This window comes from Gossypium raimondii, chromosome 13, assembly GCF_025698545.1.
Source record: "Gossypium raimondii isolate GPD5lz chromosome 13, ASM2569854v1, whole genome shotgun sequence".
Classification (NCBI taxonomy): domain Eukaryota; kingdom Viridiplantae; phylum Streptophyta; class Magnoliopsida; order Malvales; family Malvaceae; genus Gossypium; species Gossypium raimondii.
In genome coordinates, this window is record NC_068577.1 from 201,248 (window position 1) to 219,805 (window position 18,558).

Here is an 18,558-nt window from a genome sequence, read left to right on the forward strand (position 1 = left end):
TAAAACTCGATGTTCATTCGGATAACGTTTTCTAATATATAGAGTTGTGATATTAGGTAGCCATAAATATCATTATCATCTGCAGCAAGAAAACAGTTTTCCCGGTAAAAGATCCTTATACTATGAGTCAAATTGCATTGACAAGTTAATCAATGTCCGTTAAATCAAAAGCAGATTAATCTTTTTTTTTTAAATTTCATCCATTTCTACCGTTAAAAACTAATCTATGCATGTTAGCATGAGATACCACGTATAACTATCTGATTATTTTGCTAGCTACACTAATTTTTAACTGTAGAAATGGACAAAATTTTCAACAGAAAAAACGGTTTACTCTTTGATCAAATGTAAATAAAGAAAAATACAATCTGATTCCTAGTGCAGAGACCTCTAGGATAGATTTACTGATTTTCACACAAGTTTTTTTTAGCTTTTTTTCCCCTCAACAAATTGTATGCATTCATATAAAATTGGTATATGAATAGACATGGGCAACATAAACAAAACTTTCTATGCCGATAAGATGCTTCATCGACCAAAAATCCATCTTTGTAACATAACAATACCAGCATACAAGGAATTAAGCAATGAATCACTAACAGAATCTAAGCCAAATTCAACCCAAAATCCAAGAAGACAAGCAATTATCAATTGAACAAGTACATGAAAAAGTTCCTTCATAATTCCAAAGTACGATAAAGGACATCGGAACAAAGAAACTAAAAGCTAGAAGTCCCTATAAAATCCAAGATTTGCAGTTCATGCATCTCTCTTCAAAAGAAGGCTGATAGAAGTAAAAAAGGGTATTCATGTTCTTCAACATACAACACTAATTGCATCTGTTCAGGACTCGAAATGCCATCAATACAAAGCAAACAAAATCAATGAATCACTAGCAAAATCTAAGCCAAATTCAAACCAAAATCCAAGAAGACAAGCAATTATTAATAAAACAAGTGCATGAAAAATTCCTTCATAATTCGAAAGTACGAAAAAGGATACCAGAACGAAGAAAAACTATGTTTTCCGTCCTTCTAGTTTTCTACCCACTCTACTAAGCAAAGCCTAAAAGCTAGAAGTTCCTACTCACCCTCATTAGGAGATGAACAAAAATCCAAGATTTGCAGTTAATCATAATGCATCCCTCTTCAAAAAAAAGGCTGATAGAAGTAAAGAGGGTATCTTCATGTTCTTCAACAAACAATACTAACTGAATCTGTTCGAGAATCGAAATGCCATTCACACAAAGTCAACAAAACCATTATCAAGCAACAGTGGTTTCACTTTTACATACAATTCATATCATTCTTATGGGGTGAGTCAAAGCTAAAACTAAGCAATTCTTCAAAATTTTCTTCACAATTTCATTCATAAGCTACCATTATCACCAACAACAATGGAGAATACACAAAATCAAACCACTAAAATTACAACAAAGTAACAATAGTTGCCAAAAGTACAAGCAAAAAAAAGGATTTTGTAATCAAAAGTAAAGTTCTGAAACCTGCTCATCTACTCCTCTGCTGCATCTTTTCTTTTTCTTTTCTTCTTTTTCTTCTTTTCAGTTTCATCCTCAGCCCCTGCATCAATTGCACCGTCAACAACAGCAATAGCCTCAATAGCCTCCTCATTCTCTTTGTTCTTCTTCTTCTTCTTCTTCTTCTTCTTCTTTGTCTTCTTTTCAATTTCATCACTCTCTACATCAATTGCACCATCAACAACAGCAATAGCCTCAATAGCATCCTCATTTTCATTGCTCTTCTTCTTCTTCTTCTTTTTCTTCTTTTCAATTTCATCACTCCCTACATCAATTGCACCATCAACAACAGCAATAGCCTCAATAGCCTCCTCATTCTCTTTGTTCTTCTTCTTCTTCTTCTTCTTTTTCTTCTTTTCAATTTCATCACTCCCTGCGTCAATTGCACTATCAACAACAGCAACAGCAATAGCCTCCTCATTCTCTTTGTTCTTCTTCTTCTTTTTCTTCTTTTCAATTTCATCACTCCCTACATCAATTGCACCATCAACAACAGCAATAGCCTCAATAGCATCCTCATTTTCATTGCTCTTCTTCTTCTTCTTCTTTTTCTTCTTTTCAATTTCATCACTCCCTTCATCAATTGCACCATCAACAACAGCAATAGCCTCAACAGCATCCTCATTTTCATTGCCCTTCTTCTTCTTCTTCTTTTTCTTCTTTTCAATTTCATCACTCCCTACATCAATTGCACCATCAACAACGGAAATAGCCTCAATAGCCTCCTCATTCTCTTTGTTCTTCTTCTTCTTCTTCTTTTTCTTCTTTTCAATTTCATCACTCCCTGCATCAATTGCACTATCAACAACAGCAACAGCAATAGCCTCAATAGCCTCCTCATTCTCTTTGTTCTTCTTCTTCTTTTTCTTCTTTTCAATTTCATCACTCCCTACATCAATTGCACCATCAACAACAGCAATTGCCTCAATAGCATCCTCATTTTCATTGCTCTTCTTCTTTTTCTTCTTTTCAATTTCATCACTCCCTACATCAATTGCACCATCAACAACAGCAATAGCCTCAATAGCATCCTCATTTTCATTGCTCTTCTTCTTCTTCTTTTCAATTTCATCACTCCCTACATCAATTGCACCATCAACAACAGCAATAGCCTCAATAGCATCCTCATTTTCATTGCTCTTCTTCTTCTTCTTTTCAATTTCATTACTCCCTACATCAATTGCACTATCAACAACAGCAACAGCAATAGCCTCAATAGCATCTACATTCTCATTGCTCTTCTTCTTCTTCTTATTTTTCTTTGTTTCAATTTCATCAGCCCCTATGTCATTAGCACCATCAACAGCAGCAGCAACAGCCTCATCACTCTCTTTGCTCTTCTTCTTTTTCCTCTCAGTATCTATTGAACCGGCTTCAACCTCATCTTCCTTCTCCTTCTCAGTCTTCACTTCAGGTTCCACATCACCATCCTCTTTATTCTTCTTCTTCTTTTTCTTTTTCTTTTTCTTCTTCACTTGAACTTCAACTTCATTTTTCTCATCACCACAAGCTTCATCCGATTTCTTCCTTTCCATTTCCATCACTACAATCTTCTTTTCCAACATAGAATCCCAACCATCAGGCAACACAACATTTCTCAACCACTCTTTAGGAGTACTATCGTTAAAGAGTGCAAGCGGGTCAGCAGAAGCAGCAATACTTGCAACCATAGAATCCCCATCGGCAGGCATCGAACACACTTTAGGAGTATCGTCGTTTGGGTTATACAATTTGGTTTGGGGTTTAACCATGAAATCTTGGTCGGGTTCTTTGGTTTCAGAACTGGGTTTGGTTTTTTTTCTGACGCTTTTTCTTTTCCGAGCGAGAAACGTCGAAATTGCAACTATAGAGTTAGGGTTTTGGGGGATTTCCTGGTCTGTGTGGGCTCGATTTAACTTCAAATTGGGGGATTGGGCTTTCATTTTATAGTTCTAAAGGTTTTTTTTATATAAAAATAAAAAAATTACAAAAATTATCAAATACAAATTAATTATCCTAAATACACTAAAAATGGAATGCAGGATAAAATAATAATTTTTTGTGTTGTCTAACACATTTACGGTGTCGATATTAATTTTCTTTTAAATGTGACTTACAAGAAAAAAATTGAAATAAAAAAAAGAGAAAAAAGGAATTTGAAATAAAAATTTGGGGGTGAGCGCGCGATCAATTGGTCACATCAAACGATTTAGTGAATGTAACACCGAGCCACCGACACACTCCAACTCTTTTTTTCTTTAATATCTTTTCTTTTTTATTTATATAAATTGATCCTCCTAGCTGGCAGTATTGTGACACTCATTAAACTTTCTTTTTCTCTTTCTTAACTATTTTTTTGTCGGACTTATTTAAAATATATATATATATATATTAGTGTCGCTAATGTATCAGGCAACACTATTATAATTTTTTTTCTATTTCAACTTTTTTTTTCTGTCCACCCTTTTTAAAAAAAATAACACCGGCAATAGCTCACTCCCAAACCTTTTTTCCAGCTTTCTTTTCCTTTCTTTCATTTCTTCTTATATTTATATAAATCGATCTCCCTTACCTGGCAGTGTGGTGGAACCTATTAACAATCTTTTTTTTTTTAAATTTCAAATAGATATCGTCTTACACATTGACAACACATCTTGTATCATCTTTCTTTTCTATCAGCCCTTTTTTTTTCTTAAATAATACCGATGCCACCACTATAAAAAAAAACATTTTTGTATTTCTATAGTTTATATTTCGTGTTTACAAAAATATTGGTATTTTTTGAATGTTGCCTGACCACTTGGGGTACCAGTTAAAAAAATATTTTCTTACTTCATCGGGATTGATGGTAGCAAGATGAGAAAATCTAGTGTGGTGTCGTCTGACAGTATGACAACACCCATGTTTACGGTAGAATACATGACATTTTCATAAAAATTTGGGTGCAATACCATTTTCATAATTTTTTATTATTTTAATAATAAAAAAAACCCTAGTTCTACACTTCCCCTACTGGTGCATTTAAGACATTAGTGCCCGCAACGCGAGCTACTTGAGCTCAACTCGATAATTACCAAATTGGTCGAGTAAAATTCGAGCTTAGTAATGCTCGACTTGAATGACTCATGAACCTTATAAATCTTTTCATATTTTTGTATTATTAAATTATTTTATTGCCCTTAATATAAATTACTAACCCTAAGCCCTAACTTGAGTACAAAAATTAGTAAACAAACTTAATTGAGTTTGAGTGACTCGAATATATCTCAATCAAAGCTTGAGCTTAAAAATAAATATTTGATCGAGCTCAAGTATCAAGCTTGAGCTCCGCTCGATTACGCCCCTATAATCCCCCTAATTTGATATGAATAAAGAAATTCCAAATAATAATAACAACACAATTGAGACATTCCACTAATGAAAATAATAGTTGATCAAGAAGATAATGTGACAAATAGAAACATTAAAAAAATTACTTGTGACATGTCAATGTAATTATGCTATTCTAGCATGTCATATTAGTGATTTTACGAGGTTTAAGCACCACAAAATCACATTATGATAAATTATAACTTAACATGAACAGAATCTATATCACTCGTACATTGCTTATATCCATTGTCCTAACATAACAACTTACACTTACAAGACGGGGCATCAATAGGGGGACTTGATTCTAAAGAGTACAAAGTTAGTGTGGAGACGGGACATGGCACCTGAGGAATGACCAAGGACATCCCCTTTTAAAGCCTGCAAACATTGAAGTAAGGCAATTGGCTCTCTCCTCTCACCCTCCAAGTTATCTCCCTTCTTCCTCTTGAACTCCAAATCCCTTTATGAATCTAAACTCTAATTATCTTCATCTATTTACGACTCTTGATTCAATGAATGAATTGTCACCAACGATTATCATCCCAACCTTATAATTTTCAAATTTTTATAATTTAATCCTCTTTTATCTTTTAACTCAAAAAGAAAAAAAACTTCAAAAGAACTAGAAAGTGTGCTAGGGAGAAAATGAAAATAGAAAAAAAGTAAAAGAGGACTTTATTTTTGTGTTTGGTTTGCTAGGAAAGTGATGGCGCTAAAAGTAAATAGGAAAGATTGCTATTCTAATAATGTATAAAAATAGATTTATTTTAAATTAAAATGAAACAAATACGATAGAAATAGTATAACTTCTTTTAAATAAAATTTTTAATAAAACTAATTTATATATTTTAGATTTTTAAAATTTATAGTTGCTAGATAACATATTAAAAATTGTCACATGCCATCAACAAATTGACTATTAATATACTACATTAATACAAACTAACGGTATTAGTGCAAAAATATCAACCTAAATGACAAAATACAACAACTAGGTCAAAAAAATTAAAGTACCAACTAAATACATTTAAACAAGTTAAAAGAAGACGAACCATATAAAAATCAGATATAAATTTAAACCTAAAACTTTTAAAGATTTCAACAAAAACCTCATTTAATTTTTATAAAAATATTTTTAATTTTTTCCATCGTTAACGTGCCACAATCAAACACACAGTCTAATATAGCCATGGATTGATCAATAAATATAAAAATCCTGAGATGATGAAAGATGATTCTCTCTTTTTTCCTTTTTTCTATTTTTTTTCTAAAATTTTACATTCTTTTTTACATTTTTTTTCCTTTTTGATATATCGTCAACTAGAAACAAAGGCATTAGAATGGTAGCAGAGTTATAAAACTTGAAAATCTACAACGGTTACAGTTACAAACGACCAGAGAATTTCAGCTAAAACCTGGATGGCTAATACACACATTCAACGAGGTTGATGGATGCAACGACGACCACTTTTAGCATTCACATTCTTCGCCGGCTTCTCCACGTATTTTGCTGGTTCTGCTGAAAACCGAGGACTAGATGGCACCAAACTCAGATTCTTCATCAGAGCTTCAACACCCTTCTCAAAGCCTAATGTAATTTGATAAAACGATAAATGCAAGTAGTAGAAGTAGAATCGACACACACATAATTCTCCATTTCCAGAGTCGTAAGAATTTATTTACTCGTACGTACCACCATTAGACGGTAAAGGAGGTGCTATGGTTTCCATTTCATTAGATTGGATGAACTCTTCGAACTGGAGATCTTCGTCAGAGACAAAGTCAAAGGGATCTGCGAGCAAATCAACAATGTCATTGACATCAAATACATCATCCTCGGTGTTGTCGTAAAAGCCATCTTCATCCTGGTTCTGGCTGATCCAATAGTCACGGTACCAAGTTGTTGTCGTAACCAGTTTCCACCATTCGGGTGAGAAATCCTCCACTTGGCGATAAACAGCCGGAACAAACAGAGGGGCATTGGGGTTCAATGTTGACGATCCTCCGGCAACTAGAGCCATTCTACCAATCTTGTTTACTTATCCCTTTAATTCTGTAACACACATTGGTTTAAACAAAATCAACAACCGAAAAAAAGAAATTACAAGCGATTAAAACAGATCTTCGAACACAACACAACGATTTGATCACTTACAAAAACATCAAAAGATAAGTCAAAAGGAATCAAAACATAAGACTCCATCAATACATTCATGATTAGAAAATTGAATTAAAACAATCATAACTTCAAATTAAAATTATCATTCAAATCATCACAGTCGATGATTAATCTATCTAATCATAGTTTAAGGATCTTTAAGATCAGATTACCCTTGACGACAAGGAGTATTTACTCCTCACCTACATAAACCTAACTTCATTCGTATTTTAATTTTACATCAACCAACAAATTCAATTCAATTCATTTTCAGCAACTTTTCATTCACTTTCTCACCAACCAAAAAACAGATCAAACCAAAAAGAAAAGCAGATGAAATTTTGACTTCGCAAAAACATGACCATGCAAGCTTAAGGATCTTTAAGATCAAATTCCCGTTTGTTGACCGAGAAAACGGATGACAAGAAGTATTTACTACTCATACATGTAAACCTAACATCGTATTCATATTTTAATTTTACATCAATAAATTCAAATTCAAATTCCGCAACTTTCCCTTCACTTTCTCACCAACCAAACAACAGATCAAACCAAAAAGAAAAACAGATGAAATTTAGACTTTGCAAATACATAATCATATAAGCTTAAAGACCTTTAAGATCAAATTCCCGTTTATTTATCGAGAAAACGGATGAAAAGAAGCTTTTACTACTCATACATGTAAACCTAACATCATAATTTATATTTTAATGTTACATCAATTAATAAATTCAAATTCATTTTCCGCAACTTTTCCTTCACTTTTTCACCAACCAACAACAGATCAAGCAAAAAAAAAAAAAAAAAGAAGGAAAACAGATGAAACTTTTGACTTGTAAGCTTAAGGATCTTTAAGATCAAATTCCCGTTTGTTTACCGAGAAAATGGATGAAAAGAAGTTTTTACTCCTCATACATGTTAACCTAATAAATTCAAATTCGTTTTCCACCACTTTAATTTCCTTTTCTCACCAACCAAACAACAGATCAAACAAAAAAACGAAAAAAAAAAAGCACATAAAAAATTTAAAAATTTTCAAATCAATAATTTTACCTTCGATCAGCGTAATCGAAAACCTCTTTCGAAATTATCAGTTGAATTTTTGCGAAAAGCTTTGGAAGAAAAGGGAAAGATGGTGAGCTCCTTATATAGGGCAGGAAAACCGAACCTGATAGGTTAGGGTAAGGAGGATCAGGTTCGGTAATTATCCGAAGCAAGGAACTTTGATAGAAATATACCTACTGTACGGCCTGCTGCGAGGGGCGGTGGTGGGTCAACCATCCTTGTCGTTATTCGCTTCTTGGTTTTTAACCCGTTTGCCTTTTTTGACTTTGGCTTTTACTGGAATGCGTTTTTTACCGTTCATAATGTTACCATTTAAGAAGAGAAAGGATAAAATATGCCATTAGTCCTTGTAATATTTGTAAATTAAAAATTTAATCCCTCTATATTTTAGATTTTTAAATTTATATTCAATTGTTAAGACTGTTAAAATTATTGGTGTGGCATTTTAAAATTAAAAAATACTCATTTGACAACAATGTAACTAAAAAAATAACGTTGAAATGAATCTAAATTTAACAAAATAATTTTAATAAGTTTAATAGTTTAACTTAAATTTTAAAATATAAAAATAAATAAATTAAAATTTTGGAAATAAAAGTATGGAACTGAATTCTAAATTTTTAAAAAGTAAGGGTCTCCCGTATAAAAGAAACAAAATTTTAAAATAAGAAAAATGAAATCCTTAAATAGTTAAGTTTTATCACTTTATTAAGTGAATTTTATTATTTTATTATTATTAAGCATCCTCTCGGTTTTGTCGCTTTCTTGATATTAACGTGATTCCCACCCAAAATGTTCATTGTTTCTAACAAATTTTAAAGATTAAGGACCACGATGACAAAATGAACAAACATTAGGGACTAAATTGAGGAATATGCCACAAGAGAAAAGGTGGGAAATGATTGAAGTTAATAAGTGGATAGATGAAATGCTGTGGGTCCCTCCCATAAACCTAATGAGGCCAAAAAATAAAGGGTGGGGATAATGATTAGATATTTTAAAAGGGAAAGCAAGCAATCCGCGTAGCGCACATGCAAGTGTTGGTCGGTATGGTAAAAAACATGATTGAGAATGACACCACTTTTTGGCTTTTATTTATTTATTTATTTTAATATTACATATTCAATGTATCTTTATCATGCTACCTCATCATCTTATCTCTTATTTTATTCATCCAAATTATTCCCTTTTTTATATGATTTGGATTTTTCAAAAAATTAATTTTGTTATGGGGTAAGAGAAAAAAAATCTAAAGAAATTCTAACATGATTGGTCAGTGTCCTTTATTTTATTTTAATAATTAAATATAAATAAAGTATTATTATTTGATAGAGTAAAAAAAAGAATGGTTTTGAACGAGAAAAAGAAGTGAAGAATCTTCCTTTCAACTCAGACTTTATCACTCCAGCCGTTGTTTTTCTTTTTGTTATTTCGAAAGTAACTGCTTCGGTTTTAACTACTCGAATTTTTTATATTTTTTTTATTTCTCATCAAATGAATGATATATTCTTTCGGAAATCTTAATTATTCTTAACATGATATTAGCAAATCTCATTGCTACTACTCAAACAAGCATGAAATGCTTGCATATTCGTCCATAAGGCCAAATCGAATATGTAATTATTAGAATAATTGTTGGAGACTCAAATGGTGAAGAGATTAAGAAGAGATTAAGAGGACATTAGATGTTTAATTGATATTTGAAATTAAAAATAAATAAATGAGATATATGATTAATTTTTTTTAAATAATATCATTTTAGATTCTGATCACATCTACTTTTTTTAATACAATATCTAGAACTACCCATATCTCCTCCTCAGAGAAGGGATTATATGAAACTGTGATTCCACGTTATCCCCTTTCCAATGGGAGAATGACAAAGGAAGAAAAATCTGATTTGTCATTTTTCTATTGCAAATAGATAGGGATGACGTGAAATCACAGTTTCATACAATCTTTTATCCATCTCCTCAACCCATAAATAGAAAAATAATGCGCTTCAACTAGAGGTGATCATGGGTTGGGCTATTCGGCCCGACCCGACGGCCCACTCGAAAAATAGAAAGGTTCGGGTAAAAATATAGGCCCGAAATATGGGTTTGGGTAAAAAAAGAGACGCGTTTAGAAAACTGGCTAGGCCTCGGGAAAAACTTTTTTGGCCCGGGCCCGACCCGGCCCGAATTATATATTAAATATATATTTTTATTTTTAATCAAATATACTTTTCAATCAAATATATATTAAATATATACTTTTTTGGTGTTGTAAAATTTAATGAGTCGGGTCGGGCCGAACTCGGGCTTAGCAATTTTCTTTCGGGTCGGGCTTGGACAAATTTTTAGGCCCATATTTCAGGTCGAGCCGGGCCTGATCTTAGAAAATGGGCCTAAATTTTTGTCTGGGCCGGCCCGAACCCGACCCGAACCATGATTACCTCTAGCTTCAACACACTCGAATCTATATTCTTCTGCATTGGTAACAATACTCATGCCAATTGAACTAATTATCGGTGTATCAAATATTTATTCATAAAAAAATGAAAAAGCATTTCAACTCGGATTATTATTTCGGGCAATTTCCTACTCCCTCAACTTTTCTCTTAAATTTTGTAATCCTTAAGAAGCTTGTTTTTCCCATTTTTAGTTGGTGGCAGTGACCTTATGGCCAGTCGATGGCCTTCCTCTCCTACCTACTCTCCTCCTTACCCTTTCCTTTTCTTTCTTTTCATTTCCATCTTCTTCCCCCTTCCATTTTCTCCCTTCTCTACCTCACTTATCCAACGACCCTTCTGCCAAGCCATTTGTCTCCACTGTCAGTGCAATTGGCCTTAATGTCGACTGTCGTGGGCCCTTCTTTTTTCTTTGTCTTTCAGCAAAATAACCTCGAGATTTCTCCCATTCCCCTTAGCCTTCTAGTTGTCGGAATAGTGGAGGAGAGATTCTCGGCTACCTTGTGGTCTTTCCACGGTTACCCCTTGGAGCTTGGCTCATTTTCTCCAATAAAGAGTCTCCTCAACCTTTGTATTTCAGTGTTCCAGCAAGGTCATTGTGTTTGGTGGACTGACTCGTGCATGGTGATGTCAAATATGATTGCACCAATCCTTTACAATCTAGTTACACCCTTACTTAAAAAATTATTTTTTTAGAAATATTTATAAAAACGACTTTAAAACTTTACCAAACAATGTTCAAGAGTTATAAAATAAAACTTAATATGTCAAAATAAAATCTAAAATTAGTATAAAAACAAAAAAAATTTAATGAAACCCAATTATCACGAACGGCTAAGAAAATTTTCAAAAAATCTGACCAAACCAAATCCAACTCAGTGCCATCCATACTAAATACGAATTAGATACAAATATAGAACACACATTTTAGAAAAATAAATGAAAAATGAAACAGCATAAGATAAAGAAATAAAGATGCACATGTATAGGGTAATGCAAAACAAGATTCTAAATTATACCTTCTTTGTTCCATTCTTAGGACCGGTTTGATCTTCTCGGCTTCGTTCCGGGTTCCATCTCGTGATTGTCTGTTCTTCAACAGTGTAGTGCTCTAAACATGAAGGAGAGTTTGCACCTTGGTTATTACTATTCACGATAACAGTCAATAACGTTTTTGCAACACTTCCACAAAGACGAACCGTACAATGAACATCTGACCACACTCTCAATCGACCATTTAGATCATTATCTCCTTCTGATAGTACCAACACCGCGTACTCGGAATGAACAAGAGCAGGATGGTGACGGTAGGCAACAAAGTCCACACCATACTGCAATCCTGATCTTACAACCCAATTTTTATGCCGAAGATGAGAATACACCTTGTAAGAAACAGGAAACACTGGCTTTTTGGATTTTAAGTAGTCCCATAGCTCTTCATTACTCTTTATGTATCCGTCTTCACCGATGACTTTGAGGCATTTGAGTGAAAAACACAAATAGAAAGCTTCCTCCATATCCAATTGAAACCATTGTTTGTCCTCTTGAGCTGTAATTCTCGGTCGACCGAAACATGAACGGTTGAGAAGATCAGCTAATTCAGCATCCACTTCAACAAGTACACTGCAGCTCGAGAGTAAACCCCGAGTCTCAGATTGGATCAAAGAGGATTGGAGTTGTGAGACAATTTTAGACATGGGATCAGCATTAGCTTTGGCTTGTGAGCCTTTTCCTTTCCATCTAGGCATCATTTATCCTTCAAAATACAAAAAAAACCAAAAATGATTTCGGTTTATGCTCACTTAAACTTTTCCCAGAAACTCTCTTACTCTTAATTTTTCTTGAAGTACTTGGGTTCTATGCATATCTAGAGACGGATACATGAATATGACCGACCCTCGAAATATATAAAAAGACTTACAAAGACTAAAAATATCCATGTCCAACATGGTTGTTAGAACCGGACTAGACCAGTCGGTTCGACCGGGACCCGGCCGGCATATTGGTCTAAATAAAGCGGTCAAACCGGTTTTTGAATGAACCGCTCGAAACTGATTGAACCGTTTAAATATGCTTTTTCTTTTAAAAAATTATGAAGTTTTCAATAACTCATTTAATTGAAACCTGAACAACGAACGAACCAATCAAAATGAAAATCGATTATCTAACCGATTTTTAAAACCATGATGTTCTGTACATAACCATACAGAGATTCTCATCCGTCCTATAAGCAAAACTCTTCCTCTGTCAGAATTCCAAAACGTAAGACATTTAACTTGCCATAACCAAGAACTACAATAGGAAAAAGAAAAAAAAAAACAACTTTAAGTTTACTCTTACTTGAGAGAGAATGACGGTTTCTTTAAACAAGAGAAAAGATGATCAACTTCTACTTTCGCTTATTGAAAAATATTGTTCCAACACTTGCTGAAAGTAAATAGATGGAATCTTGTACACAGTTCCAGCCCCTAATCTGCAAGTAAATAAACATTTTTTGAATTTTTCATGCTTCCAAATTACCATAACAAAGACAAATGAGAGGAAAATAGGCACACAAAAAGAAAAAAGAATACAGATTTCATTTTTCTCTTACTTGAAAGAGAGTGACGACGGGTTTGCTTTAAACAAGAGAAACAAGATGATCAGCTTCTACTTTTGCTAGTTGAGGAATATCGTCGAACACTTGGTGAGCTAAGAAGATGCACCTAAAAACTGTCAACAAAGTACAAAATATACCTTAAAAAACAATCAGAAATCACATAGAAGTGGTGAAAACACCAAATTAAAAGAAGAATTAAAATCGTCGTCGACCCACCGAATTGTTTAAATGAAAACGAAGCCAAACAGATCCTTGGTTTATTCGAAAGATAAAAAAGAAGAGGGAAGGTTAATGGGCTAAAAACACAAATAGGAAATATAAAAGAGGGGAAGGGGGTTAATGGGCTAAAAACACTAATTGGAAATGGGCTAAAACCTCATACATAGAACATGAAATATAATATTTAGATTGTTTTTTTTATCAAATTATATTTAAATTATTAAAATATTAATTATACAAAAAATTATAAAAGTTTAGTTTTACTGTGGTTTAAATGAATCCTTAAATGTTAGAGATTTAAATTTTAAACCTACTAAATGTAATTTCTTAAAAGATAAAAGTATGAACGGATTTAACAAAATTTTGGGTTCAATTGATTTTTTACGTTGTTGATGACAGATTAAAGTAGGAGAGGAGATGATAATTCACACCGTGGAGAACGTGCCAAGAGCTATAACAGAGTGTGTTTTATTTTTACGGTGAAAAAGGTTTAACAAGAAAGATATAAGGTCTTTCTAATATCAAGGACGAGTATTTATAGGTGAGGGTGACCTTCTCTTATTATTGAGTTTTAACACATGTATGGTACAGGTGTCATTAAGTCAGTCAATTGAGGAGCTCAGTAATCCTCTAGATAGATGGTGATGGGATAGAGATGACTAAACATGACCACACATGGAAAGAATGACCCAACACGTATTATGTATATGTATGTTTATGAAGTCCGATCTTTGATAAATTTTTACATTTAGTTTTTTATTAAAAAAAGTTATAAATATCTAAATTATAAGAATATTAATATGTTGAGAGTAAAAGGAAGTGATTTTCAGAAATTGAAGGTCATAAGTAGGTTGATATTTGTCTTCTTCAATGTCTGACCTTCTAAATAAATGGACATAAGAAGGATAAGGTTTCCAAAAAGTCTTAATCCCTATCATTTTTATATCCACTTTTAAGAGAGGGTTAGAGCAAATAATTGATCTAAACGTTGAACTAATAATTGGGTGAACTTTAAATTTATATTTTTAATATTTATTTATAAATATTTTATTGTTAATTTAAAATTATAGATTCTTTTAATCGAGGATTGAGCTTTAATTAAATGAAATCATTGTTGCTGCAAAAACGAAGAGGATGTGAGTTTAAGATTATTTAAAGAAAAAAATTGTGCAAATAACATATATTTAAGATTATTTAAGGAAATAGTACGATTTTGCTATTTGTACAGGGCACAAAATCACACTCCGTAGGAATAATCAACCATTTCACTCATTTTTTCTTTTAAATCTTATACTATAAAGTGATGTATGAATGTTATGTTCGCAAAATAATCCCAAAAAAGAAAAAAAAAACAAATTGACAATGAAATGCGACACTGAAAGAATTCAGAAATAAACCAAAGATGCATCACATTTATCAAAACACAACACTATAAAGCATACATGTTTTTATGTAAAAAAAAATGTTTCGAAATATCTAATATCGTAACATGTTGACTTCGCTTTAACTACTTCACTGCAAAATTGAAAATTGAATTTAAAAAAAAAAAATTTATCACTTCCCCACTTTCTTCCTACCAAATTGGAAATTTTGTAATTAATACATATTTAATAATTAAAATTATTATTTAAGCTTAATTAAAATTATATAATAATTTTATCTTTTAATTTTTTCCGAAAATAAATAAACCTGCTTTTACCAATTGGTAAAGTTATTTTTATTGTATGAATATTAATTTTTATTGGTAAAATTATGAATATTAATATATGATATATATATACTTTTTTTTTATTGTGGAGAAAAATATAATTAAAGTAAAATAGAAAAGGGGTATTGGTATGGAAAAATAGTTTCAAGGTAGAATGCTTTTTTAAAGCACTAAAAGCCAAAAGAAAATGTAAAAGTCATACTACAACCCTAACAAAACTAATAAAGACATTTTCCCCCTTTTCCTTCCATGGTGAAAATGCAATAAAGCAGCCACTCAACCCTCCTTCGAAGAAGAGAAGAAGAAAAAGAGCTTTTGATTGGTGCAAGCGGTGTAAATAGAGAATGCTATAGAACAACAATTTTAATTCGAAGAACTTAATAATTATTTTTGTAACTTTTTGAAATTGAGTGACCAAAACGTAAATTTAATAATAGTTTAGTGGCATTGAAGTTATTTACCCATAACTGAGATAATTAAGGGGGAAAAGGAACACGTATACAAAGATTAGGTAGAAGAATGTAGAACCGTTGAGGTCATGTTTCATACTACATGACCTCACTCTTTTGCATCATTTGTAGTATAAATAATAGTATACCCCTTTTTCTCTTTTACAATTCCAACCTGCTTTTTCATATCCTTTCCCTAAAAGCTCATTTTGCAAGATATGGAATACAGTGAACCAATTCCAACTCCTACTGTTTCTTCTTCTCCATCCCTTTCACCCAATTCTTCGATCTCTTCGAACTCACCACCTTCTCCACCGTTGTCGCCGCCGCTGGTGGTTATTAGCCCATGTGCCGCTTGCAAAATTTTGAGGAGAAGGTGTGCTGATAAATGTGTGTTGGCACCTTATTTTCCTCCTACTGAACCAGCCAAGTTCGCCATTGCTCATCGTGTCTTTGGTGCTAGCAACATCATCAAGTTCTTGCAGGTGGTTTTATGGTCTTTCCTACAACTAAATAATATTCCTCTTGTCATGTTTTATCCCTATTGGAAATGATAATAAGGGTATTTTTTTTTGTTTGGATTTTATGCTCAGTATAAATATCATAAGTAGTTGTTCAAGTTTTAGGGTGGGTTTAGATGGACGGTGCGTTTACTTATGATTAGTGTAAAAATAACGGTGGGGTGAGATTAGATACTGCAACGATATTGTAGCGTAAGATAAAAAGTAAGCTAAACACACCGCACTGCACCTCGCCACCCATCCAAACCCACTCTTAGGTAATTTGAAATATTAGTCTTAAATTTTACCTAATATCACTTATATATATGGTATAATTTATTTAATTTTTTTTATCTTATATAAATTACATAAGATATAATGATAAATGAAATAATAAGATATTATAAATTTGAAAACAAGTCAAGTCAGACTTGAACTTCTAATATTAGAGCCTAAGGTTGACCCATAATTTAAACTGATCTGATTTTTCTCTAAATTCATTTTTCAAACCTAATACTTTTATTCAAATCATCCCAAATTTTGGATAAACCTTTAAATTTAAACAAATAACTCGTTGGTTTATCAAGTTTATTCCACTTTAATAATTCTACAAGTCTATTTACTTCTTAGTGTAGAGACATCACTGGCTCTGGGAGGGATTGGTTGTTGTACATAGGTAGGGACATTTAATGTGGAAAGAACCCTACTTTTCTAAACAAAAATGTTGACGCTCACTGATGTATATGTACTTTATATATATCCAACTTCTCCAAATACCTTGCCTTTTCCACACATTGAAATGAAGTGATTCACTGTATACCAAATCGATTTTTTTTAAAAGATAAACGAAATTTTATTATGAAAAAGTCAAAAGAAATGGCAAAAGAGGTGGATAGGCAATACATAAGTCATTAAATTTAAAAGCATTCAAACCTATAATCTCTATGTCAAAGGGCAAAAACAAGGGAGGAAAGCAGTCGTTCTAGCACCCAAAATGATAAGTTTGTTATTTAGACTTTTTAAATTTTTTAAAAAATTTCAAGTTAGTATAATGGTGAAATTGCATTTTGCCCTCATAAAATCGTTGATTCATTTCTGGTCTCTTAAAGTAATTTTCTAACTTTATTCATGCTCTAAGTTGCTACAAGCAATAATTTCAGCTGAACTAATACTCATTTAGACTAATCGTATTCCACTTTTGTGGAGATTTATAGTCAATATTTTGACATTAAGCCCTATTGATTTGATATAGTGGTTAAAGGTGTAACATCAACGTTGGCTAAACCATGGACCATCTGAAATTTTTGTCCGCATGCAGGAGCTTCCCGAGTGTCAAAGGTCGGATGCCGTGAGCAGCATGGTTTACGAGGCTGGGGCAAGGATCAGGGACCCTGTTTACGGCTGTGCGGGGGCGGTTTTCCAGTTGCAAAAGCAAGTGAACGAGCTTCAAGCACAGTTGGCCAAAGCTCAAGCCCAAGTCGTCAACATGCAATTGCAACAAGCAAACGTCCTGGCTTTGCTTTGCATGGACATGGACAAGGCACCGTCGTCTCCTCCACCAAACTCTCCGCAATCAGCCGTTGGTGACACTTTCATAACCAACAGCAGCTACCTAAGCTTCATGGAAGACATCAACAACGATGCCAACTCAGGGTCCCTTTGGGAGCCTCTTTGGACATGATTAATCCTTCAAATTATATAAAATGGTTAATATATCATTTGGTACCTAAGGTTTTTTTGTGTCCCAATTTAGTATCCAGGGCACAATGAGTGTTTGACATTCGTGCTCTACTACAAAAATATAGGTATTTAATTGGGACAAAAAAAAAACTTAAATTCAATTACTGAATTGAACATTAAAATTAAACTCAAGTACCAAACAATATATTAACCCTTATATGATCGTAGTCCCTCTTTAGAAATTCTCCTAACTCAAAGCTAATGGCTCTAAAGAAGGAGAAGTTGAAGGACATTGGGTTAATGAACTTAGCTTATTTTTATGGGTTTATAATGTAAACTAAGATATGTATGTATATGAGGGGGAAGTATAAGTTTAGGATCTAATTTACTTTGTTAAAGCTAAGGCAAAGTAGATAGGGCTTTTTTTTTTCCTCCATGTTATTTTCCATGTTTTTGAAGAAATAGAAATATGATCTATATTATACTATTAAGAGTTTAATTAAATTGATATTATTGTCGATTGAGTTTTAATTCGAATGGTATGAACATTGTTACAATGCAGGAAGATGTGGGTTCAAGTGCGTTAAATCGTATTATCCTTCTATTTATGGGCTAAAGAGGAATTATATAAAATTTAAACTCAAGACATAATAATTCTTATTAATTCAACTTTGTTATTTCGTGACATTTAATTTTTATTTCAATTTTTTTAATAAATTTGTGACATACAAATTTCCACCCACGTGCATCATAAATTAGTTTACATGTTTACTTGATTTTCCTAAGTTTTATTTCTACGCTCGTTATTGAAATTTTCACAACTTTTAGGTAACCAACTTT

The 18,558-nt window shown here is 32.7% G+C and overlaps 4 protein-coding genes across 7 annotated transcripts; 1 reads left to right on the forward strand and 3 right to left on the reverse strand.

Moving 5' to 3' along the window:
* Nucleotides 1–1,340: 1,340 nt before the first annotated feature.
* Nucleotides 1,341–6,186, reverse strand: LOC105782204 (uncharacterized). 3 transcript variants are annotated; one of them, XM_052626684.1, is made up of 2 exons: nt 6,052–6,186; nt 1,341–5,435 (listed from the first exon to the last, which is right to left on the reverse strand). In XM_052626684.1, the coding sequence occupies exon 2, from the start codon at nt 3,457–3,459 to the stop codon at nt 1,513–1,515; it is 1,947 nt and encodes a 648-aa protein (XP_052482644.1). In that variant the 5' UTR covers nt 3,460–5,435; nt 6,052–6,186; the 3' UTR covers nt 1,341–1,512. The 3 variants fall into 3 exon arrangements, with proteins under 3 accessions (XP_052482644.1, XP_052482646.1, XP_052482645.1); XM_052626686.1 differs by lacking the exon at nt 6,052–6,186 and having other exon boundaries at nt 1,341–2,040; nt 2,251–5,967; XM_052626685.1 differs by lacking the exon at nt 6,052–6,186 and having other exon boundaries at nt 1,341–1,836; nt 2,041–5,967.
* Nucleotides 6,111–8,238, reverse strand: LOC105782209 (protein EARLY RESPONSIVE TO DEHYDRATION 15). The gene is made up of 3 exons (XM_012606780.2): nt 8,100–8,238; nt 6,582–6,941; nt 6,111–6,476 (listed from the first exon to the last, which is right to left on the reverse strand). The coding sequence occupies exons 2-3, from the start codon at nt 6,907–6,909 to the stop codon at nt 6,325–6,327; spliced, it is 480 nt and encodes a 159-aa protein (XP_012462234.1). The 5' UTR covers nt 6,910–6,941; nt 8,100–8,238; the 3' UTR covers nt 6,111–6,324.
* Nucleotides 8,239–10,964: 2,726 nt separating this feature from the next.
* Nucleotides 10,965–13,521, reverse strand: LOC105782207 (tRNA-splicing endonuclease subunit Sen2-1). 2 transcript variants are annotated; one of them, XM_012606778.2, is made up of 4 exons: nt 13,379–13,521; nt 13,157–13,275; nt 12,904–13,036; nt 10,965–12,319 (listed from the first exon to the last, which is right to left on the reverse strand). In XM_012606778.2, exon 4 carries the CDS (start codon nt 12,312–12,314, stop codon nt 11,577–11,579), a length of 738 nt encoding a protein of 245 aa, XP_012462232.2. In that variant the 5' UTR covers nt 12,315–12,319; nt 12,904–13,036; nt 13,157–13,275; nt 13,379–13,521; the 3' UTR covers nt 10,965–11,576. The 2 variants fall into 2 exon arrangements, with proteins under 2 accessions (XP_012462232.2, XP_052482028.1); XM_052626068.1 differs by lacking the exon at nt 13,379–13,521 and having other exon boundaries at nt 13,157–13,371.
* Nucleotides 13,522–15,695: 2,174 nt separating this feature from the next.
* LOC105782208 (LOB domain-containing protein 1) lies at nt 15,696–18,205 on the forward strand. The gene is made up of 2 exons (XM_012606779.2): nt 15,696–16,023; nt 17,357–18,205. Exons 1-2 carry the CDS (start codon nt 15,757–15,759, stop codon nt 17,717–17,719), a joined length of 630 nt encoding a protein of 209 aa, XP_012462233.1. The 5' UTR covers nt 15,696–15,756; the 3' UTR covers nt 17,720–18,205.
* Nucleotides 18,206–18,558: the final 353 nt, after the last annotated feature.